This window comes from Falco peregrinus, chromosome 3 (assembly GCF_023634155.1).
Source record: "Falco peregrinus isolate bFalPer1 chromosome 3, bFalPer1.pri, whole genome shotgun sequence".
In the NCBI taxonomy this organism is placed as follows: Eukaryota; Metazoa; Chordata; class Aves; order Falconiformes; family Falconidae; genus Falco; species Falco peregrinus.
Window position 1 is genome coordinate 116,306,546 of NC_073723.1, and position 21,767 is coordinate 116,328,312.

Genomic DNA, 21,767 nt, shown 5'->3' on the forward strand with positions numbered 1-21,767 from the left:
GCAGGTAGCTGCCAGGAGAGCACAACTGCACATGGAGGATCCGCTGGTGCCGTGAAGAAAACAATCAGCTCTGAAACTGTACCCTCCCTTGGGAGCGGCCGTGGTAGCTCTCCCTGGTGTGAAGTCTCTGGTCTCTAATAATAGTTGGGCTTGTGCTGAAGCCTTTTCCTCACTCTTGCCTCTCCCCCGCCATCTGTTTTCAAGAAACTTGTGGAATTCATGTCACTGAGCTCTTATCCATATTTATTGGAGGGGCAGAGGCTGGCTCACAAAGCTAAAAGCAGGGAGAGAAGACTAGTCAGAGATATGGAAGAAGTTTGATCATGTGAAAAACTTATTTTCTTAGGAAACAAAGGATGAAAAACATGCCAGAAGATCTACCAGCAGGCTGGGAAGGGAATTCTGCTATTCCTTTGTCCAGGCTGGATCAAAGACACACCTCACTGTTAGGAGAAAGACCAGATCCCCTCCAGCAGCCTGGCTGCAGCCAGGGTGAAGATGCTCACGTGTGGCTCCCGCAGCCGCTGCCATCACTTTGGGGTCTGTCACCATTTCAGTGTGTTGGAGAATTTTTCACAAGGACAGCAGAGTGCTTGTGGGGCCTTTGTCTTTAGTTCATTAGAAGCTTACATTGTTTTTCTATTCCAGAGCTTTGTCAGCCCTCATCACCACGGTATTTGGATCTGATGCAGTACAGTCCTATAACTGCATTTGAAGAGGGGAGTATGACATTTCAGGGTTATATTGCCCCAATATCAAAGCAATTAAATGATATTTTCATCCCTCTTGCTGCAGGCGCAATCGCCATCTGTGGTGAGTGCTTTTACTTGTCTCGTTTTATGGAGGAATTAGATGAGTTTGAGGGAATTTCTCAAAAACCAAACTAACAATGGAAGCCAGGCACCCTGTTTGATTTGAAAAAATCATTTCCAACAGCACATTGGCAAGTGCAAATTTGTTCCTAAGGGAACATTTTCTTAATGGTGTTTTTCAGCATAAATATAGTATCAGCCTAAACACCTCCAGTAAACAAATATCAATTACCTTAAACATTTCTTGCCCATGGAAGAGCTTTCATTGTGAGGGAGATGCTCCCTAAAAATCTTGTTTTATTCTTCAGTTCTGCTGAATCCTTGGCTGCATTTGGATTAAATATACTCTTATCTGAAGATCAGTGAGACTTTTGCAGCCACTAATTTTCATTTCGACACCTTTGTTGGGCAGCAGCACGTCAGTACAGCCCGAGTGAAGACGGGTAAGCTGCAGTGTGGAGAAACATTTGCTGAAGGTTAATACAGAGACTGAAAAACATGGATAGAAAGAAGTCTTGTAGCCCTTCTTTCTACCCCTGAGAACAAGTTTCTTTTAAATTACTATCTCCTCCAGCGGGTTATTTATTAAATCGCTTACACTGATTGACTCAGGTCAAATAGTATATTGAATTTCTAGTTTTAAAATGAACTTTGCTAATGCAGTGACTGTCACCAGTCTTAGCAAATACTTGCTAATATTACTTACCAAGGTGCTTCAAAACATTCCCTGATTCACAAATAAGCTGTCAGTCCATCCACCACCAGTGCTTGAGGGTGGCAATTTAATACTCAAGATTAAATATTTTTGCAAGTTAAAAGAGCTGCCGTGGGCTGAGTTGTCACCTAATTATGTCAGTCTCTTTGTGGGATATTTTGATAAACACATCAGAGGAGACGCTTTAATCTTTATGCTAAATCTGATCACGTCACATCCTAAATTCATACGTACAGGGAGTGAGACCTTGACTTATGTTTCACGGAGAGCTGAGCGTGTTGGACCAAAGCCTTGTGTTCTGCCTGTGCTGAGGACGAGCCTGCCTTGAGCGACCGGTGGGCAGTTACAGCTGTGGCTGCGAGTTGCACAAGGGGAAGGATTTTAAGCGGGTGCAGTTATCACCAGCTCCAGGTGCATGATAGCCACCGACCCTGAGAATGGGTCATATTTGCAATTTATGGAGCCTTTGTCCCTTCCTACTCTGGGAATACCTTCTGCAGGTTGTGCTGTGGTCCTTTATTTTCCTCAGGATGCACAAATTCATCTGGCTGAGAGGGTTAGATTTGGGCTTGAAACGGTGTCTTCCTTCTCAAACGCTGTTTTGGGGCTCAGTAGTGACACGTTGGAGGAAATTTCTCATGCTGCTGCTTGCTTCTTTTTTGGAAAAACTGGAATTACAGCAAAAAGCTTTTGTTGGTGATAAGGAATCCAGTAGAAAAAACCCACCACAGCCACAGGCTGCTAGGCTCAATGAGAAGAGTCTGTTTAGAATCACAGTAAATGTGTCAATAAACACAAATCAAATGCAAATTAAATAAAAGCTTTTCATATACTCCATTATTCTTGAGATCAGACAAAAATAAATGCCACATAAACAAACGGGTTTTATGAAATGTTCCAAAAATAAAACCGCTCTTGCAATGAAGCCAAAAATGAGATCGTCTCCATGCCCTTCCAGCTGCTAGGAGCTGTTACTTCTCTTTGTATCACAATAATACCCAAAGATTTTGGTTTAAATTGAAAACAGTTGTGGCAGGTGTTATAAAGGGGTTGCTGAAGAGCCTCAGCCTAAGTGACACGGCATGTAAAATGCCAGAGCTGAAAACAAATCCCGAATCTGTTTCCCAGCTCAGTGCCTCCCATCCATAAACCATGTTGCCTCTTAGCTAAGAGAGTGCTTATCTGAAATAAATGTTTTTGGCTTTAAAGCCAATCTGCTGCAAAGGAAGGTACGTTACATTCAGGTCTTTTTTTTTTTTTTTTTAATTTTTTCTTCCTCTTTTTTTTTTTTCTTTTCCTCCTCCCTCCCCCCACCCCCAACCGTAAGAAGCCCAGGAAATAAGATGGAAAGTGCTGAGAACAGACCCTGCATGACTCGTAGCTTTATCTCAGCCTGCACATCCCTTCTTCAAAAGCACTAAATGATATTTCATCATCATCTCTCCAGGGTGTGAGGATTGACTAAAGGCAGTCACACAGGTACCAAACAAAAAGCCCTGAGCCCAGGAAGCCTTGTTTCCTCTGGGAAATCCTGAGATCATCCCAGGATAAGCTCATTGATTTTACTAAAATGCATTAATATTAAAGCATCCAACACGCTGTTGAGCTGCACGGATGATAATTAATAAATGATAAAGTGAAACACAGGCTGATGGCATGGTCTTTTGGCTGCTTTGTCTTCCAGCAACATTTGATGCTATTTAATCCAAGCACTCAAGATGTTTCGTTTAAAAACATGCATGTTGCGTGTGGTATCTACGCGTGTACCGGTGGTACTGAGCCAGGAACCTCCTGAATGTACCAGGCGTGATCCTGAAGGGCCAAGCAGCCACAGCATTTTGAATGTGAAATCCCTTCAGTTCCACAAAAACCTTCTACCATGCTGCTGGAAAATGGCTCTTCCCATGCCCGGCGAGCCACTCCGGCAGAAACCTCTCCCAGTTCGAGCAGCTCGGCGGCTGGATGTGGTTTCCATGGAAATAGACGTCAGATCAGCAAAAAACAGGGCAAGTGTTTAAAATAATCTCTGTTTTGAATGCTTTATGCATTTCTGTCACAATATTAACCTTCCTCAAGGTAGGATTTATTTTCTTTTTTTTTTTGGTGCAAAATCCTTGGTTTTAGGAGTGTGCACAACAAGGGTGAGTCCCCTCAGAAAAGTCCTTTCTTTGATGTTTAGGGTATGGAGGCTGCTGGGCTGGGCTTGCGTTGTGGCAGAAGATTTGTGCCATCCTTCATCCCTCTGCCTTTTGTGCCTCTCAACTCTTGGTGCGACTCGAGTGATGGTGGGATGGGAACCACCACGGGAGTGGCACAAAGGCATTTGTATGGAAGATTCGCAAACGCAGCCAGTTCATCTAAAGCACGTTTGCGAGCCATTACCCACAGGCTGTGGAATCTGCATGAACGATGGCTTTTCTAGACATGCTTTTGACTTGCTGGTGTCACCCCAAAGGAGAGGGTGGCCATGTGGTTGTACCCCAAAACACACTGCCTGCAGGGGCTGTGGGGCCAAGGCATTGTCAGACCCATAGATCCTCTGTGGGGTTGGCCTGTGGTGGCTGTGACCCTGAGGTGACCAAAGGAACATGGTGGTCATCTTGATGATGATCAAGAGCCCTGAGGTTATTGTGGCCCTCAGATAACTGACTGGCCCTGAGGTGACTATGCCCTCAGGCAGGTGACCGTGGCCCAGAGGTGACCGTGGCCCCGAGGTAAGTGGTGATGACCCTGAGGTAACCATGGCCCTGAGATGATCATGGTCTTGAGGTGATAAAGGGCCATGAGGTGACCATGGCCCCGAGGTAAGTGGCCATGGCCATGAGGTGACTGTAGTCCCGAGGTCACCGAAAGCTCTGAGGTAGGTGGCTGTGGCCCTGAGATGACCAAGGGCCCTGAGGTGGAGTGGCCATGGCCCTGAGGTAACTGTGGCCCTAAGATGACTAAGGCTCTGAGGTGACTGTGATCTCAAGGTAAGTGGCCATGGCCCTGGGGTAACCGTAGCTCTGAAGTGACCATGGTCCTGAGATGGCTATGGTTCTGAGGTGACCATGGTCTCGAAGTAGAGTGTTCATGGCCCTGAGGTGACCATGGCACTGAAGTGGCCATGCCCTGAGATGGCCATGGTCCTGAGGTGACTATGGCCCTGAGGTGACCGTGGCTCTGACGTGGCCATGCCCTGAGATGGCCATGGTCCTGAGGTGACTATGGCCCTGAGGTGACTGTGGCTCTGACGTGGCCATGCCCTGAGATGGCCATGGCCCTGAGGTGACCGTGGCCCTGAGGTGGCCATGCCCTGAGATGGCTGTGGTCCTGGGGTGACTGTGGTCTTGAGGTAGAGTACCCATGGCCCTGAGGTGACTGTGTCCCTGTGGCAACCATGGTCTCAAGGTAAGCGGCTATGGCCCTGAGGTGACTGTGGCCCCGAGGTGACTGTGGCCCTGAGGTCAGAGGCCAGCCCCGAGGTGAGCCCCCGATCACGGCCCCACTGCTGCCCAACACCCCTGATGTGGCCTGTGACCCTGACAGCGGGGCCTTACCGGGCCCGCGCTTCCCCCCTGCCACGGTGGGAGACAAAGGGAGTCCCGCCACGCTGCGGCCCGGGGCAGTGGCAGCGGCGCGGGGGTCGCGGGGCCGGGGGCCGGCCCGCGGGGGCACGAGGCGTCACGACAAGGTCCCGCACCCCGCGACGGGCTCGCACCGGGCCGCGGGGGTCACCGCCCCGCACCGCCCCCGCCCGCCGCTGGCGGACTACGTATCCCGGCATGCAGCGGGTGTGGGGGGTCTGGGGAGGGAAGGGGGGGGGCGCCCACCCCTCGCCTCGCCCTCCCCCCTCCCCCCCCGCGGCGGGCGGCACGTGCCGGCGCGCTCGGCCAATGGGGGCGGGGCGGGGCGGGTCACGTGCCATTGTTTGGCGCTTTTGTGCGCGGCGGGGCGGGCGGGAGCGGAGTGGGGCCGGAGCGGCGGCGCGGGCAGGTGGGTGCGCGGCGGCGGGGCTGCCCCTGCCTGGGGGCGGCGTGCGGGGCCCCGGCCCGCCCGGGGGATCGCTGTGCGTGGTGGCGGCGGCGGCGGCGGCCCCCCCGTCGGGTTTAGATAAGGTGGTGGTCGGGGGGTGGTGGGTTCACGGAGGTCCGGTGTTCCGTGGGGGTGGTGGCGGTGGCGCAGCGGAGGGGGGCTCAGGGTGGGTGGCAAGGCGTGGGGGACCGCGGGGGGGCTCCGCGGGTGCTTGGGGAGGGGGCTCCGCGCCTGCCTCTTTTGTCCCTTCGCCTGGCGGGCGTCGCCTGCCCGCCCGCTTTTCGGGCGCTGCGGTGACAAAGGGAAGGGAGACAATGGGGGGGGCGCCCCCAGCTGCCCCCCTGCCCCTGTCCCGCTGGGGAAGGGGGTGTCTATTGTCCAGGGAAGGGGCGACGCTCTGCGAGGGGCGACGCCCTACCCGCGGCAGCGGCGCCCCCTCCCCTCGCTGACAGGACCCCGCCATTGTTAGTGGGGAAGGGGCGGCGCCCGGGCGGCCGCTCCCTGGTGCCATCGAACGCGAGGACTCGCGGCAGAGCCCCGCTTGGCGGTGGTGGGGCGAGGGTCCCCGTCCCTGTGTCCCCCCCCAACCCACACAGCCCCCCCCCCATCCCTCCCCTTCCCCGTAGCGGCGGGGGGCGGCAGGTGCCCGGATGTTACCGTTTGGCTCCGCCCTCCCTCGAGCCCCCCGCGCGGGCGGGCGCGCGCGCGCCCGCTCTCCCCGGCGGTTTGAATTCGGTGCGGTTGGGAGGGCGCGGGCGGGGAGGGGGTGGGGTCTCCGCCCGGCCGCGCCGCGGCCTCGGCGCCTATTGGTTGGCGGTGAAAAGGGGGCGGGACCGCCAGCGGCCGGGTGGGGTGCGCGGTCCCAGCGCCGCCCGTCCGAGACAGCGCACCCACCGGGCCCCCCGCTTTACTGTCGGCTTAAAACATGGGGGCGGAAAAAAATAAAAATCCTCCTTTTGGGCTTTTCACACCGCTTTGTGCTTTTTTTTTTTAATATTACGCCCTTATTGATGAGGGACGCAGCGCAGTGTGTGTGCTCCCTGTCTGCCGTGATGTGCAGCACCTGGCATCGGCTGCATAAATAAAACGCAATTTTTAAATGAGTTCGATGCGCACAAAATTTAAATCTTTGGTAGCAGCTGGAGTCCTGGCTGTTGTGTGCTCTATTTTAATTCAGAGAGCTACAGCTGCTATGCGCAATATCAGTGAAATATCCGTATGCTGCTAATTTAATGGTAAAATGGGAGTCTTTGTTCATGTATCTTAATTATGGTGGAGTAAAACAGGGACTGAAAATGCCCAACTATGAGTCGTGCGCACAGATCCTGCAACACCAATGATGGACAACCTCTCCAATGTTCCTAGCAGCGTACACCAGCGTCAGCCCTGCAGACTGACCAGAATTACTGACTGCAGGAACCTGCCTGACTGTCTTTTTGTTCAGCAGGTCTAATTATGCATAGCAGTTTTTATTAGGAGTTAAAAGAAAGGAAATTAATGTGCTTACTGTTCAAAGGCATGTTTCTTTGTTATCTAGGAATCCAGCTGATTGAAGTTCTCCCAGAGTTGGCTTCTGGAGTCATATTTTCTTGGTCATGGCTACTTCTGGTATGTTGTATGATGTACTAAATGGTCCTGTGTGGTTTGGGGTTTTTTCCTCTTTAATTTCCTCACGAATAACTTAAAGTCTAATATAGTAAACTGTCATCACCATGCTATCTCTAGGCTGTTTTGGAGAAGCTGTTAAAACTGGGTGCTTGTGAAAACATACCAAAGGCCCTCTCAGACGAGGCTGTTAGCAGATGGGCTTCAGCTCATCTGCATGCCATCTGCTCCGTGAACAGAACTGACTATCATCAAGACATCTTAGTTGGACCAGCACACCAGTTCTCATCACTGACGCCGTGCAGGGCTGACGTGCCTGTTCATAGGTATTTGAAGAGAGAACGCTGGCTCATATATTTCTTTGAAAACTGGTTTCTATTCCTAGCTATGTCAGGTGCTTGGGTAATGTAGTAGTGATGAACAATTACACACAAAAATTGCCTGCCATGTTTTTGAATGGTGGTGCTGCTGCTTACAACAAAACTACCGGCTCAGATGCTGTCTCCTTAAGTGAGCTTTGTGGCATTGATGTTTTTTGAAGGCTATTGTTCAAGTTACCTAAGCCAGTTCCTGGCTTAAAACACTGCATGTTTGTTGGTTTTTGCCCACCCACCCCCCACCCCCCACCCCCCTTCCTAGATATTCAAGTGAAGGAACTGGAAAAGCGTGCCTCTGGGCAGGCATTTGAGCTGATACTCAGTCCTCGCTCAAAAGAAGCGGTCCCAGAATTCCCTCTTTCTCCCCCAAAGAAGAAGGATGTGTCCTTGGAAGAGATTCAGAAGAAGTTGGAAGCAGCAGAAGAGAGACGCAAGGTAAATTTGAAACAGCTTAAGTGAGCACTGCTCAGGTAGTCTGTGCAAGTTGTGTAGTGTCTTTTCTTTTTTTTTTCTTGTTGCTTGGGCTGAATGATTAGCCGTTTGTATTACGGTAAATGAAGTATTAATTGAAATTTGTTGGAACCTCTGGGGTTCTAATGAACCTTTGTTGTGGTCTGCAGGGCCATAGCTTTGTTCCCAAGGTGATCTTGAATGGTGACTTGAAAAATTGGGAGAAAGTGTTTTGTCGAGAGGGGATGCTCTTAGGATGAAACTGGCTTTCCTGGCTTTGGCATCATAACAGACTCGTTTTCTCCTAGAAAATGTAGTGATGAATCTAATGAGAAGGTTTGTGAAGACATTGTCTGACTTGATGTAAGATCTTGTTGAGATGTGTCTTGGAGCTCCTGACTCTGCAGAGGCTTGCCAATTGAAGTGCAGCCTCCTGTGTGACCTGAATCACAGTGATTCACCGTTCTGAGAAGCAAGAATCTTCTAGAAAAGACCTATCAATGTTAACGTTAAAAATATCAATGTTCTTTTTTCCAGAAAGATCTCATTTAACAAGACTTGCAAGTATGACAGAAATGGAACTTTCCTGTTAGTTTGTAACTGAAATATGGGTTATGTGGGTGGTGGGAGCACCAGAGAGCTCTGTCCTGCATCACAAAGTTATGCTGTTCTGCAGTAAAATAGAAAATCTTGTCTCTTGGGAGTTGTGAATAATTCGACTGTAGTTGTCTGGGTAGCTCATCTGTGTTATGTTCAAAGCGTGCATCCTCTGTTTTGTTAGTCTCATGAAGCAGAAGTCTTGAAGCAGCTAGCTGAGAAGCGGGAGCATGAAAAAGAGGTGCTTCAGAAAGCAATTGAAGAGAACAACAATTTCAGCAAAATGGCAGAGGAGAAGCTGACCCACAAAATGGAAGCTAACAAAGAAAACCGCGAGGCACAAATGGCTGCTAAACTGGAACGCTTGAGGGAGAAGGTGGGTGTAGAGTCCCAGTTTCCCTTTAGGAGAGGGTTTATTCATGCTTCTTACTTTGAAAACTGGTTAAATAAAGCCAAGTAAACGGCCAGGTGAGGGGGGGTGCTATGAATAGACAGCCATCCTGGGCGTTCAGTGGTGGTCTGATCTTGCAAGATGATAAATCTGCAAAAGACTTTGCAGAAATCCCCTTCTTGGGGGAGAGGGGATGGATGGAGTTAGAGCAGTGTCTTCCTTCATCCTGTAGCCCACGCCTGCAGGTTCCTGCTGTAAGCCAGGGCTTGCTGTGCCGCCCGAGCCCTGCCTTTCTGCACCTGGGCAGCTAACTGCTTCCCTGCTGTTGTCTTTCAGGACAAGCATATTGAGGAGGTCCGAAAGAACAAAGAAGGCAAAGACCCTGGTGAGGCTGAAACTGACTGACTTCATTCTGGAAACTGACTCTCTCCCCCTCCTCTAAATATCCAAAGACTGTACTGGCCAGTGGTTTTATCTTTGTTTTTGTTTTTTTTTTTAAGTTTTTAGAAACTGATGTAGAACTGTAAAATTAGATCCAAACTGTACACTTTCTTTGGGGGCTAGAGGGGAGACCTTACATGTTTCACTTTTTCTAAAGTGTTGTCTTTCCAGTGTAGCTATCTTCTTGTTGCATCCTTTTCTACTCCAGTGTGCTTGCCACTGGGTTGATGGCTAGTACTGTATCAGCTCTGTAAGACATTTGTGAAAGGAATACGTAGTATACTGTTCCATGCTGAATATGTTACACTTCAAAAATCTGACTCTGTCCCAGTCTGCTAAAATACTGCTGTAACTGAGTGACTAAATAAAGCTGCACAGTGCTGTTATCATGAGAATTACTTCTGAAAACGACATAAGGAACAAAAGCAGTTGGCTGAGGTCTGCAGCAGACATCCTTCTCCAGTGCTGGGTGGAAAGGTCTGCAGCAGCACTTTTCTGCACGTCCAGGGGCATGCTGCATGACTGCCTCTCCCCTAGAGCACACTCATTGTCTTAATTTTACAATCAGAGCTTTGTTTTGACACCTCAGCAGTTGTCAGCTGTTGCGTGTTTTTTTTTGTTAAAAAGAGTTCAGAACCACCTCCCTTTGGATGCTGACACTTCAACAAACAAGTCCTTGTTACCACATGACTGATCTGAGGCTGCTTTTTTTTTTTTTTTTTTTTTTTTTTTTGCTTATGGCCAGGGTTTCTAGAAGATGACTTGTGCTATTGAATGGTGACTTGTGTACCGCTTCCTGCAGTGCCAGAGCATAAAAGTCAGAAACCTGTTTTGTGCTGGGATTGAGCCCTGAATTGAAAAATGCTGTTGCGGATAAGAGTTGTTTGTATTCTGGTGTCTGCAGCAGGTGTGTTGGGGTAGTACACTGAGCCACAGGGCAAATGTGAAGATCTTAACTCCTGCCCAAACAAGATGCATATCATCTTTGGTTTCTCTGAAGTGTGAGAAGTGGGTACAGCTGTACTTGTGCTCTGAGGAAAGATACTTTTTAGGTGGATGGGGTACAAAGCTGCTGTATTGTACAGGTGCCTTAAAGAAAAAAACCAAACAACCAAAACCAGCACCCCAAACCCTTCCTGTAAGGGTGTCCACAGGTATTTGTGCAGCTCTGCAGAAAGACAAGGTTGCACTTGGTGGGCATGAGCAGCCACATAACCTCGAAGTACTCTGCTTCAGTAAGTGCATTCCCTCGGAGCAGGGAGGCCCTGGGTTTCACGGCTCTGCTAGTGTCAAATGCTCGGTGGCACTGCTCTCGGTGAGGTCCTGTTTGTGTCTGTGATCTTGTGGCTTGGCCACTGGCTTTGTTTTCAGGTTAACTCCACACTGGAGCATCTGGCACTGCCAAGGTGACAGACTTAACAAGTTTTGAGGATGGAAAAGCTGGTAGGGGATTTATTTTTTTTTTTTTTTGAGGGGGGGTGATTGAGTCCTGGACCACTTGACCAGCCTACTAGGGCTCGCTAAAGAAAGAACCTCAGTTTAAAAAGCTTTCATGGATCGCACTTTCCACTTTTGATTGCATTGGAATTGTACTTAACCGAAAGCTGACATTGCACTTTTGAGTGAAAGCGGAACAGTGAGATAAAGCCAGGCTGGGTGCACTGGAAGGCTGGGATCAGACCCTTTCCATGAAGCATTTCCACAAGTGTTCTGATACTTCATAACTTAAGGTAAGAGAAACCAAGAAACCAAACTACCTGCGGGGGAGCTGCCGCCCAGCTGCAGTGGGGGCATAGTGCCGGTTTGGGGGTTTTAATCACATGTATCAACATTGCGAAAGCTGGGAGCACAGGGATGTGGGTCAGGATCCACCGGGGTGGTGAGGAGGATGGGACTACAGGGCTGAACTTTGAGACGAAGGCCTGAACCTGCTACAGAACACGCTTATGCAAGAAGCTGAGCATCTAGTGCTACCTAATGGAGATTTAAGTGATTGCTGGATCAGATCCCATAAACAAGATCAGGCATAATTAGCAATCAAAAAAAAAAAAATCAGGTTTTCATTTTAATGTATTTCTTTGCCTGCTGAGAAAAGACCAAGTGTCCCAAATACTGTGTGTGGGTTTTCTTCCTATCTTTTCAAGGGATGGGGGAGGAGAATGACGGCACTGCCAAACCCCAAATGGTGTTAAGAGCACAAAGAGACATTAAATGTTTTTCACTTGCCAAAGCTGTCAGCTCTCCGCTCGGGGGCCTTCTGTTCCCTCGTCTTAGTTCTGCTTTACATGGCTGCCTGTGTTACACTTCACTCGTGCTTTGTGCCTGGGGTCTGAGCTTGGTCTGCTTCCTCGGAAAGCTGCTGGGGGCGGAATGAGGTGAGGGGTGCAGATAGTAAGAGGATAGGAATGATACTAGAAGTGGGGGGGGACTGGCTTAGGAAGGAAACCGGGAATAATAGTGTCTCTGGTGGGGAAAGCTGGACTGTAAACAGGCTTTAAAAAAGTAAAAATACAGCAGGATTTCTGAGGCCAGGCAGCCCCCTGTGCGGTAGCAAATTACGGAAGCATGGGGGTGGCCACTGGGGGGGCCTGGTGGGGCTTGGCATGTGGCAGGGAGCGGAGCTGCGGCGGTTCAGCAGGTGCCGTGCCACGGGGGGGGCAGGAGGGGGGTAACGGGAGGAAAGAGGGTCCAGAGCCCCACCGACCCAGACCCACACCCCGCCCCCCCCCCCCCGCCCCAGCTGTGCCCATGCTCTGAAGTACAGAAAAATAATTCCTGGGAAAAAAATAATAATTCTTGGGAGGGGGGCTCGGTCCCTGGCTGCCCCCAAAGCGGGTTTGGCAGGGCTGGTGCTGCCAGGAGGATGGAGAGGCTGCCCGGGCACGGGGCTTGGTGACCCTGTGCTGTGAGGAAACCAGTACAATATATATTAATAATGGAAAACTATTTGTGCTGTGGAAGGGTAGCAGCAGCTGTATGCACTGGAGCCAACTGGCGTGTGAGCTGCTGGTGGCTGAGTCTGTGCCGTTAAGGAAAAATTCAGCAAGATGGGTGGCTGCTGCTTGAGAAAGGAGAGGCTGTCAGAAATAAGAGGTGTTTGAGGTAACGTTCTCGACATCTCATGGGTATGTGGGGGTTATGATTCGGAGTACAAGCCAGATTAACGATTTCCAGTGCTGCGCAGGATGTGCTCCATTTGTAGCTAGGAGGAGCTTTGCAAATTAACTCCTGCTCCAGCTAGTTTTGGAGGCTCTGAAGTAAACACCGCTCCCTTTCCTGCCTCGTGCTTGGCTGCTCACAGCGCAGCTTTTCCCGCTGCTTTTGTCACAGCGTCTCCCTGAGCAGAACTGGGGTGCCTTTCCCGTAGGAATCTGGCTTTCAGCAGCCGTGACAGGGTCACACGCGGTTGGAGCTGAGCCCCTTCCCCACCACCTCGCGGGCAGCGGCAGCCCTGGCACACAGGCAAGTTCTCTGGGCGGTAGAAGGGCAGTGTTTTCTTCCTGCTTATCAAATTTTGGTCAAAATAGGGTCACCCGGGAAGTTCTGCTTTTTGTTCTCATCTCCCTGGCAGGACTCAAGGCTGTTCTGCTTCAGCACAGTAGCTGCAAGTCCGGAAGAGGTTTATGAAGTTAATTTTTCACCGGCAGCCTGTGCATGTCGCAGTGTTACAGGAGGGTTTAGGAGGCCACGTGAGGGTCAGGATTGCCCTCTTCGAGGTGCTGCCCTGAGACAGACCAGTTATTTTTGATGTGGGGCTTCTTTAACCAGGCGAGGTAGGAAAAGAGCATTCGAGAGCAAAGCCGAGCAGCAAACAGTCTGGTTTTATCTGCATCTGTGCCCCTCAGGTTCAGACAGGCATGAGTTACAGACCTATCTACTCCATTTTGATGAGGAAATTACAGAGACACTGAAAATAAACAGTTCCATCCCCTCCTCCTCCTCTTCCCAAACTTTGAAGAGCTTTTCCTGTCTGAGCTGTCCGTGAAATGACTGTGCTTGCCTGGAGTTGAGGTGTAAATCGGCACTGGAGCTGGACGAGAGCTGGGCTGTTCACAACTTGTCTGAGCAAGAGCAGGTAAGGAGGAGGGGAAATTTAATTTTGAGCACGTTCTGTTCAATGTGTTTTTAAGGCTGTCGTGAAAAGGCAGAACAAGCCAGCGAGGCTGCCTTTATCTTGGTAAGGACAGCAGCTTCAAAAATGTAAACCTGGAAACGCCTGCTCACAAAGATTATGCTGCTGGACCTCAGTGATGCAACAGGATGAACTCACTCAAGCTGTGCTGTGTGCACAGCTGCACTGACAATCAGGAGCTGAAAAAAGATGGTAAAAACTCTGAACATGGAAGTTACATCTTCTGTTACTGGTGTTATAGTTATTTATGGTCTCAAATGCACTCCTCCTGAGGCAGAGCAGGTCATCTCATTATTTGTAAATAACGTGGCTCATTTGTAAAGACTGATACTGCAAGCAGTTTACAAAGGGGAAAATCTGGCCCAGTCTTGGAGTGGGGAGTTTGTTTAGCAGTTCCTAAACTGCTGGGAAGGGGTGAGCTAGGAACTGATGCGTCCTGGTGTGTTAATTATTGTGTCAATTAACCCCATACTTGTGTCCTCTACTTCTGTACTCCTCCAGACTGTCACCTGTGCAGCACAGGGCACTCCAGGGGTTCTTAAATCTTCCTTCAGCCTCCTCCCTATTACTGTTTTTAGTGATTCTTTTATTTCAGCTATAATGAGGCCACTCTCCAGTCCTGCATGATTTACGTATCTTTAGGGGAAGCAAACACCAAACAAAGCATTTTGGTTGGGTTTGTTGTTGTTTTTTTTTTTGAGTAAAGTCACTGTGAAATCCTGCAGCAAAACTTTATTTCCATCCCAAAGGTTGTTTTGCGTGGTGGGGACCTGGAGTTTGGCTGCATCATGGCGACGGTCATCACTGAAAAGCTTAGCCGCCTCTTCATTAATGTGCGGCAGGTCCCCCAGCTGCTGGCCCCCCCTTCTCCCTCCACCGTCAGCAGTTCAGAGGTGCCAAAGGTCTTCTGGAAGCCCTACATCCACACTGGCTACCGGCCGGTGCAGCAGACCTGGCGCTATTACTTCTCAACACTCTTCCAACAGCACAATGAGGCCATCAATGTCTGGACCCATCTGGTGGCAGCGCTGATCCTGCTGCTGCGGTTCCAGCAGCTCTCGCAGCGAGTGGATTTTCAGCAGGACCTGCATGCCCAGCCCCTCTTCATAATCATCGTGGCATCCATCACCTACCTGACGTTCAGCACCCTCGCTCACCTTCTGCAGGCCAAATCTGAGTTCTGGCACTACAGCTTCTTCTTCATGGACTATGTGGGTGTTGCCATTTACCAGTATGGCAGCGCTCTGGGGCACTACTACTACACCATCGAGCCAAGCTGGCATGAGAAGATCAAATCGTTTTACATGCCAGTGGCCATCCTGTTAGCATGGCTGTCCTGTGCCGGTTCCTGCTATGCCAAGTTCCGCTACCACCAGTCCACGCACCTTCTGAGCCGGCTCTGCCAGGAGCTGCCCTCTGGCCTGGCGTACATGCTGGACATCAGCCCTGTGGTCCACCGCATCTACACCGCGCCGCCCTCCGAGCAGGCTGACCTGGCCCTTCTGTATCACAAATGCCAGGTGCTGTTTTTCCTGATTGGTGCCTTTTTTTTCTCACACCCTTACCCTGAGAAGTGGTTCCCAGGGAAATGTCACTTCTTTGGGCAGAGCCATCAGATTTTTCACATGTGCCTGGTACTCTGCACGCTGGCACAGATTGAGGCAGTAGTGTTGGACTATGAGTCCAGGCGACACATCTATTCCACTCTTCAGGGTGATTTGGCGCACAACTTCTCTGCCCTGTGCCTCTTCACTGTGATCTGCTCTGTCCTCACAGCTGCTTACATGGCCCGGAAGGTGAAGAACAAGCTGAGCTTCAAAGAAGAGTAAGAGCCCTGAAGGAGAAGCAGGTGAGCTCACCCCAGGGGTTGATCTGCAGCCAGCTGTGGCGACGCTGGCATGAACCTGGCCACAAACTTCAATAAGAGGAATGAAACGCTTTGCAAACTGTTACTTGGCAGTCTATAGGGAGAGAAAGAGCTGCTTTTTTAGTTCAAGCTTGTTCTTAAAAATAGTACACTGGTTTAATTCGCATGTCTGAATAAATAGTTGCAATAAAATGTGGTCGGCGCTGCAGCCATGTTACCCTGACTGTGGTGGGCTAGGCAAGGTTCTTGGAAGCTACCAGGCCTCAGAGCAAAAGGTAAGGAGATGTCACCTGGGCCCTGTTAGCAGTGGCAGAACCTAACCCATGGGAACAGGCTGAGGGGAGCTTGTATAAAACACAAGTGAGGGCAGCAAATTTGTTTAACACTATTTCAGGCCCCTTTTTTGTGGCCTAGGGAGTTGTACCAAGCTACCACGCAGTGACAGGGCCCTGCCCCTTACCCAGCAAGGGTGTGGGTGTGAGAGGGGTACAGACTGTCCTTAGTGCAGCAAGAGAGCAGGGGAGCATGGCTGGGGGTCGTTTGGTGGCCCCAGGGCAGTGACAGGGCCCACAGCACCCTCAGCACTGGATGAGGCTCTGCGAACAGGCTGTGGTGGCTGGAAGCACACAGCCCTGACCTGAACAGGGTGCAAACGCCGGGCAAGAACCTGCTGGGCCTCAGCTGTGGCCTGTAACAAGGGGAGAAGGCCTGGGAGAGGCCAGGGCCCGGCCCGGCCCAGTTCGACAAACGGCTGGGCCAGGAAGCATCTGAGAGAGGGGAAAATGCAGCTGTTTCGTGCTGCTCCCCTGCCCTGTGCAGGGGCTCCGGCTCCCCACCCCGCGCTGGGAGCTCTGCGAACGCTCTGCCCCGTCCCGGCGAGGAGGCACCGCGCAGCCCCGACCCCGCCGCCGCGCTTTCCAGCCAGCGAGCTGCCGCCCGCCGCATTATATAAGGCACAGCCTGGGGTGGGCGTGGCTTCGCCTGCCGCTCATCCTGTCCCACCGCTCGGATTGGTCCTTCTCTACCAGGAGCGCGCGCAGTGGCTGTGGGCGGCCGTTAGGCGGGGGCGGAGCCTGCGGCGCGGCGGGAACGGGGAGCGGGGGCCGCCGCCTGAGGGAACGCTCCGGCTCTGCCGCCTGAGGGAACGCCGCGGCCCCGCCGCCTGAGGCAGCGCTCCGGACCGTCCCTCGGGGTCCGCGGAGGGGCCTTGCGCAGCTCCGCGCTCCGGCCGGTGCCGGGGATGAAGCGCAGGCGCAGGGGCGGCGAGGCCCAGCAGGCCGGAGCGTGCGATGTCTGGCTGGACACCGGCGAGCTGAAGCAGAGCGCGTCGCAGGTGGGGTGCGGAGCGGGGGTCCCGTCTGGGGGGGCTGCTGGGGCCGCCCCCAGCGCTGCCGGCCGGGCTGTGCCCGGATCCCCGGCCCAGGGGGTAGGGGCTGCTGTGGTACTGCGAGTGAGGAGAGGGGGCCGGGCTAGGCCTTGGGTCGGGGGGAGGATGCAGAAACGTTTCAAGAGGTGTGAGAGGGACGTGATGGGGTTGGCAAAGCTGGGACGGTGCAACCCAGCAGAGAAGGCAGCAGCCTTGGCCCTGAGTGTCCTGCTCTGTCTGGGTGACCGTGCTTGAGCAGGTGGTCAGACAAGCTGGCCTCCATGGGCCCCCTCCAACCTCAGCCATCCAGTGATGGTGGCACGGGAAGAGGTGAAGCATTTAGCCAAGGTGGGAGGTGTGCTGCAGCGCTGGAAGAAGGGTAGAGTTGGTTTGCATGGCATATATTCACTTCCTACTTGTTTCTTTCCCTACCCAGTCTCTCCTAGCCAAGCCAAAAGTATTTAATCGGATTCTGGAAAGGAAATACACCTCAGTCGCTTTCACACAGACAAGAGCCTCTCAGCCACGCACCAAGCAAACCACCATCTCCACCTTCTTCAGCACTCTGACAGGTAATGCAGGAAAGCGTATGCCCCTGTAGGAAAATAGTTTCAGGCCATAATAGAAAACGCCTCTCACTTTATCTCTTGGCAGCTTTATTAGGCAGAAAAGTGCATATTTTTTCTAGTGAAAAGGGTAAAGGTTGAAGGTTTGAACTCCCAGAAGGGATTTTGTGATGGTTAATCCAAATGCAGGCACATTTTGCAGTGTTAGATTAAACATAAGTAACAGTAGTCACAGCCAAGTCTTCACTGGTGAACAATCTGAACTCTAAGTAATGCACCAGGCTTTACTCCCTATAAAACTGGAGTTTTCAGAGGAATGTTGGGAAGCCTGACTCAGCCCCAGTGCTGATACAAACTGTGGCAAGACGTCCAGTTCTGGGTTGCCTGATGGTGTCACATAAAGGACAGTCCAGTCGGGAACACCACTTTGGCTGGGATGGGGTGCAGTCTGGGCAGGAGTGCCAAGCCTGGTGGTGTCCTGTGGGCAGCACTCCCTGCCCAGGGAAGGGGCAGCGTCCAGGGCGATATGTGCCAGGTTTGTTCTAAACAATAGCAGTCCTAAATTGTTGGTTAAATGCTCTTGGAAGGACATTATAGCTGGAAGTGAAAATTAATGTCACTTGGTTCAAAAACATCCCTGTAAGGGAAATAGGCGGGACGTGAGCGAGGAAAGCTTTTTATAAAGGATTGGATAAAGCCTCTTCTAAAGAATGCAGTGTTTAATCCAAACTGAACCAATGAGGGTTCTGGAATATTTAAGCTAATTAAGCCAGCTCACAACCTCTGTGCTTTTGAGGCTGCTTTTGTGCTCTGGAATACAAGAAATTGTGATTTGTCTGGGGGTCTCAAATTAACAAATATGGAGAGAAATGAAATGGATGCAGGAACCGCCAGCGTAGGATTGTGTCATTGTATGTTGTAAGTTGTGTAATGGCTACTTCATCAACATTGAACTAGTTCAGCAATAAGCAGATGAGAGGAAGTGTTACATAAACAGTACAATTTAATTATTTGACAGAATTTTTGTGTTGTGATAGGGTCATTGATGTTTTGTTGCTTTGGATTTGTTATCCGTACTCCTTTTGAACATGTTGTATGCTTTCTTCTGTTTCCCGCCCCCCCCGATTCCCTCGATCAGTTGCATTCACTTACTTGCTGTATGTGTTTGGATTCATCAAATGCTGCTGCTGGTCACCCAGAGGCCTGTAGGATTTAAGATGCTGGAGTACTTCTTATTTGGTTGGTTGGTTGTTTTTTTTTTCCTTTTAGCTTACTCTGAATTGAGGATGAGCTTGCTTATATTGAGAAGTTTCATTAGGTTTTATATTGAACGGCTTCAGAAGCAAATGTGAGACTTGATGCTTTCATCAGGTGGTGACAGAAAGCTGTAGAAGTTTCACTGTGGAGTTTTGTGGGGGGTTTTTTGTAGTGGTTTTTTTGTTTGGTTTGGGTTTGTACCTCTTGAGCTGCTGCTTTTGAAGAGAATGTCAGAGGTGAACTGCCTGGAAAGCTGAGAGGAGGAAGGCAGAGAAGCCAAAGACTGAAGCAGCTGGAGCTGCAGCTCTTGCCTCTCACTAGAGGGAAGCTTACTTATCTGAACTATTCCAGCACTGCAGGCTGCCGTTCCATCGCAGCCTCAGCCCCGCAGTACAGATCGTGGTGAGGCAGTGGCGGTGCTGGTCTAGTGTAGAACAGTGCATGGCGCTGCTCCAGGGAGCAGTAAAGTGGCAATTCTGAGTCCAGCGTCAAGGAATGGTGCTGGGGGTGGTGAGTAACACTGAGAAATGTGTGTGTCAGCTCTGGCTTTAACCAATTCTATGTTGTTTTCAGATGAAAAAGACAAAGAAAACTCCAGGCCATCTCCTTTCATCCCAAATAAAGACTGTAAAGAAAAAGGTATTTCTTCAGCTGCCTCCCCTGTGAAGATCTTGGCTTTGCCGCAGATGGAGGAAGCCCAGAAACAATCCTTCAGAGTCGAGGAGACGGTGCAGGTTACAACCCAGCATCGTGCACAGAAAGCGCCGGACTTGCCAACTCCTTCACCAGACTCTTTGGTGCCCCACGCAGAGTCCCCCGGTGAGAGCGAAGCCCCCTGTGGGGCAGGAGAGGACTTCTGCTCCTGCAGCTTCACCCAGGATTCAGAGGGCAACCGGGTCATTGCTCACAGAAATGAGTCTGATTTATTTGCTGGAGAAATGGTTTCAGTAAGTGGTGGCATAACTTCAGACTGCGGGATAAACAAACGTGAGGGCGAGCTGCACCCAGGGAAGGCCAAGACCAGCCTTGATTCCCAACCGAGACTCGGTGCAAACCAGAATAAGAAACCACAGCAATCAAGTAGTGTTAATTCTTTAATTGATTTCACTGAGACTGAGAATATAAATCCTACTATAATGAGAGGCGGCACCTGGGCTGCTGGCTTTTATTCATCCCCACGAAGACCGGCCAGAGCACAGCCTCTGAGAGAGCGCAGCCAGAACAGTTGGGCCGAGGAGGGATGGGGCAGTGAGGCGGGGCTGGGCAGGCCCTGCGGGCAGCTGTTCACCCAGGATTCGGAGGGGAACAGAGTGATTGCTCACCACTGCCAGAACATCCCGTCCCCTTGCAAGGACAAAGGCAGCTCTCGCAGGCAGCTGCCTGACTCCCCCTGCAAGGGCTGTTCCAGCGACGCTGCAAAGAGCTTGAACAAAGTGGGTGAGCAACAGTTAGATGAGTGCTATGATTTACTGTTCACACAGGATTCGGAAGGGAACAGAGTGATTAAGCACTGGTAAGTGACCTCAAATGGGTCACCTGTGTCACCTCTTGTGAAGCCTCAGGAAAGCATTTTTTTATAAGAAAGTGGTCGGAATTAGGTAAGTGTACCCCTTGCTTCTGTGTGTATGGTCTAGCCAACAAACGCAGCAGACCCATGCAACAGGCAGGACCTCTGTGTTGTCTGAAGTTTTGCTTTAATAAAAAAAATGATTACTGAAGGAGTATGTTTATAATGGCTTGCCTGTTTCAGTCATGACTACAGCCTGTGTGGCTAAGGCCTGGCTTTAGTACTGCCTGGTGTTTTTCTCACGTGCTTGCTGTTCAGAGCCCACCGCGAATGCACCTGTATTTCTTAGGCTCCTGGAAGTCTGTATTTAAAGGTTTTTCTAGGCCCAGCTCAGGAACCACCCTGCCTCCTTCACATTCGCTGCCGTTGGGAAGCGATAGGCTCAGCTTATCTTAGAACCACGGCTGTGCCAGCCCCAGTACACGACAGCTAGCGTGTGTGGCCATGAGGGCAGGGAGACTGATGTGTTTCCACGTGTGCGTCTGTCACTGTGAAAGATGCACCTCTGCTCACTGCAGGTGGGATCGCAGCACTTCACTGCTGGTGCTGGACTGACTGACCAGAGGTTTAACGTGAGAAAGATTGTGACAGAGGAGGAACTGCAGCAGTGCATCTGTTCTGCGTAAGTCTGAACCGTAAGCTGAATGTTGGACTTACAGCTCTTTCACAGGTGGGGATGCACCCCGGTGGAGTGTGGGGTGCTGGCAGGGGCTTACAGCCTGGGTGAGGTGAAAAGCGGAGCAGTGAGTGCACTGGGCTGCAGTAAGAACTGGTCAGCGTTGGTTTGAATGTGCTTGGTGGCTGCCACATCTCACTAACAGCAGTGGTGCCACTTGTGCTGCTTGTTCAAAATAATCCCCTGCTTCTGGTAGCATTCCGGGGGGGCATGCTTTAGATTCTGTGTTTTGAAGGGCAGGGACCAGCTGCTTCAAAACTCCAGGGGTCATGAGCAGCAGAGCCCATCTGTGACCATGCTCATACTCCAGAACAGCAGCCTGCTTTGTCAGCACCAGCTGCCCAGTTTTTTATTTTTTTTTTAAATGTTGAGGTACATCTTTAACACTGCAGATGTTGCCATTTAATATAGCTTTGCCTTCCCATTGGGTCAGCATTTTGGTACAATAGATCTGACTGGAGTTAGGTCACAGTCCAGAAGTTAACCGTGCTGATGACACACTCCTGCCTCCAGCCTGCACATGGAGCACAGTCCTGGGAACAGGGACTCTGGCTTACAGCTCCATCTTCTCCACAGGCAGGTGTATTCCTGCTGAAGCCTTATGCAGAGGAGCCTTACTGGGACAGGGAGAAGGATCACGTCATCCAGTGGCCCTTGGCATGCATCTGGGAGGGGAAGAGCTGTATCAGCTCCTGGTAAAACTGATTAAGTCTAAATGCTATTTCTGCTCTCGCTCACTGGGTGGCCAGAGGCAATAAGAGCCTCTTCTCTCACTTTTAAAGTGGGGGTGATGATTTAATTTTTGAAGGGCTGAGGGCCTGGTGGATTAAGGTAATTCTTTGCATCCGAGTACCTTCAGCTGTGGCACCAGCAGCCAACACTTCAGCTGCAGCAGCTGAAATTCCTCCCCCCCCCTTCCCAAGCCAGCCAAGAT

The 21,767-nt window shown here is 50.9% G+C and overlaps 3 protein-coding genes and 1 long non-coding RNA gene across 8 annotated transcripts; 3 read left to right on the top strand and 1 right to left on the bottom strand.

Moving 5' to 3' along the window:
- Positions 1-226: 226 nt before the first annotated feature.
- LOC129784080 (uncharacterized) lies at positions 227-6,269 on the bottom strand. 3 transcript variants are annotated; one of them, XR_008746482.1, is made up of 3 exons: positions 6,199-6,269; positions 1,045-1,260; positions 227-274 (listed from the first exon to the last, which is right to left on the bottom strand). It is a non-coding gene; the product is annotated as an uncharacterized LOC129784080 (long non-coding RNA). The 3 variants fall into 3 exon arrangements; XR_008746481.1 differs by lacking the exon at positions 6,199-6,269 and having other exon boundaries at positions 1,045-1,598; XR_008746480.1 differs by lacking the exons at positions 227-274; positions 1,045-1,260 and adding an exon at positions 1,698-2,195.
- STMN1 (stathmin 1) lies at positions 5,419-9,788 on the top strand. The gene is made up of 5 exons (XM_055799745.1): positions 5,419-5,502; positions 7,079-7,149; positions 7,786-7,958; positions 8,755-8,946; positions 9,298-9,788. Exons 2-5 carry the CDS (start codon positions 7,137-7,139, stop codon positions 9,364-9,366), a joined length of 447 nt encoding a protein of 148 aa, XP_055655720.1. The 5' UTR covers positions 5,419-5,502; positions 7,079-7,136; the 3' UTR covers positions 9,367-9,788.
- Positions 9,789-9,861: 73 nt separating this feature from the next.
- On the top strand, positions 9,862-15,609 carry PAQR7 (progestin and adipoQ receptor family member 7). 2 transcript variants are annotated; one of them, XM_013296621.3, is made up of 3 exons: positions 9,862-11,132; positions 13,248-13,477; positions 14,284-15,609. In XM_013296621.3, the coding sequence occupies exon 3, from the start codon at positions 14,323-14,325 to the stop codon at positions 15,361-15,363; it is 1,041 nt and encodes a 346-aa protein (XP_013152075.2). In that variant the 5' UTR covers positions 9,862-11,132; positions 13,248-13,477; positions 14,284-14,322; the 3' UTR covers positions 15,364-15,609. The 2 variants fall into 2 exon arrangements, with proteins under 2 accessions (XP_013152075.2, XP_027637864.2); XM_027782063.2 differs by having other exon boundaries at positions 13,361-13,477.
- Positions 15,610-16,513: 904 nt separating this feature from the next.
- Positions 16,514-20,311, top strand: AUNIP (aurora kinase A and ninein interacting protein). 2 transcript variants are annotated; one of them, XM_055798665.1, is made up of 4 exons: positions 16,514-16,734; positions 17,204-17,339; positions 18,472-18,572; positions 19,164-20,311. In XM_055798665.1, the coding sequence occupies exons 3-4, from the start codon at positions 18,512-18,514 to the stop codon at positions 20,105-20,107; spliced, it is 1,005 nt and encodes a 334-aa protein (XP_055654640.1). In that variant the 5' UTR covers positions 16,514-16,734; positions 17,204-17,339; positions 18,472-18,511; the 3' UTR covers positions 20,108-20,311. The 2 variants fall into 2 exon arrangements, with proteins under 2 accessions (XP_055654640.1, XP_013152074.1); XM_013296620.3 differs by lacking the exon at positions 18,472-18,572 and having other exon boundaries at positions 16,515-16,734.
- Positions 20,312-21,767: the final 1,456 nt, after the last annotated feature.

Bases quoted from the DNA above. Each gene is read 5' to 3' on its own strand.
- STMN1 (XM_055799745.1), top strand. The intron at 7,959-8,754 runs GTAAATTTGAAA...CTGTTTTGTTAG, and splicing joins CAGCAGAAGAGAGACGCAAG to TCTCATGAAGCAGAAGTCTT. The intron at 8,947-9,297 runs GTGGGTGTAGAG...GTTGTCTTTCAG, and splicing joins TGGAACGCTTGAGGGAGAAG to GACAAGCATATTGAGGAGGT.
- PAQR7 (XM_013296621.3), top strand. From the start codon at position 14,323: ATGGCGACGGTCATCACTGAAAAGCTTAGCCGCCTCTTCATTAATGTG.
- AUNIP (XM_013296620.3), top strand. From the start codon at position 16,642: ATGAAGCGCAGGCGCAGGGGCGGCGAGGCCCAGCAGGCCGGAGCGTGC. The intron at 16,735-17,203 runs GTGGGGTGCGGA...TTCCCTACCCAG, and splicing joins TGAAGCAGAGCGCGTCGCAG to TCTCTCCTAGCCAAGCCAAA. The intron at 17,340-19,163 runs GTAATGCAGGAA...TGTTGTTTTCAG, and splicing joins CTTCTTCAGCACTCTGACAG to ATGAAAAAGACAAAGAAAAC.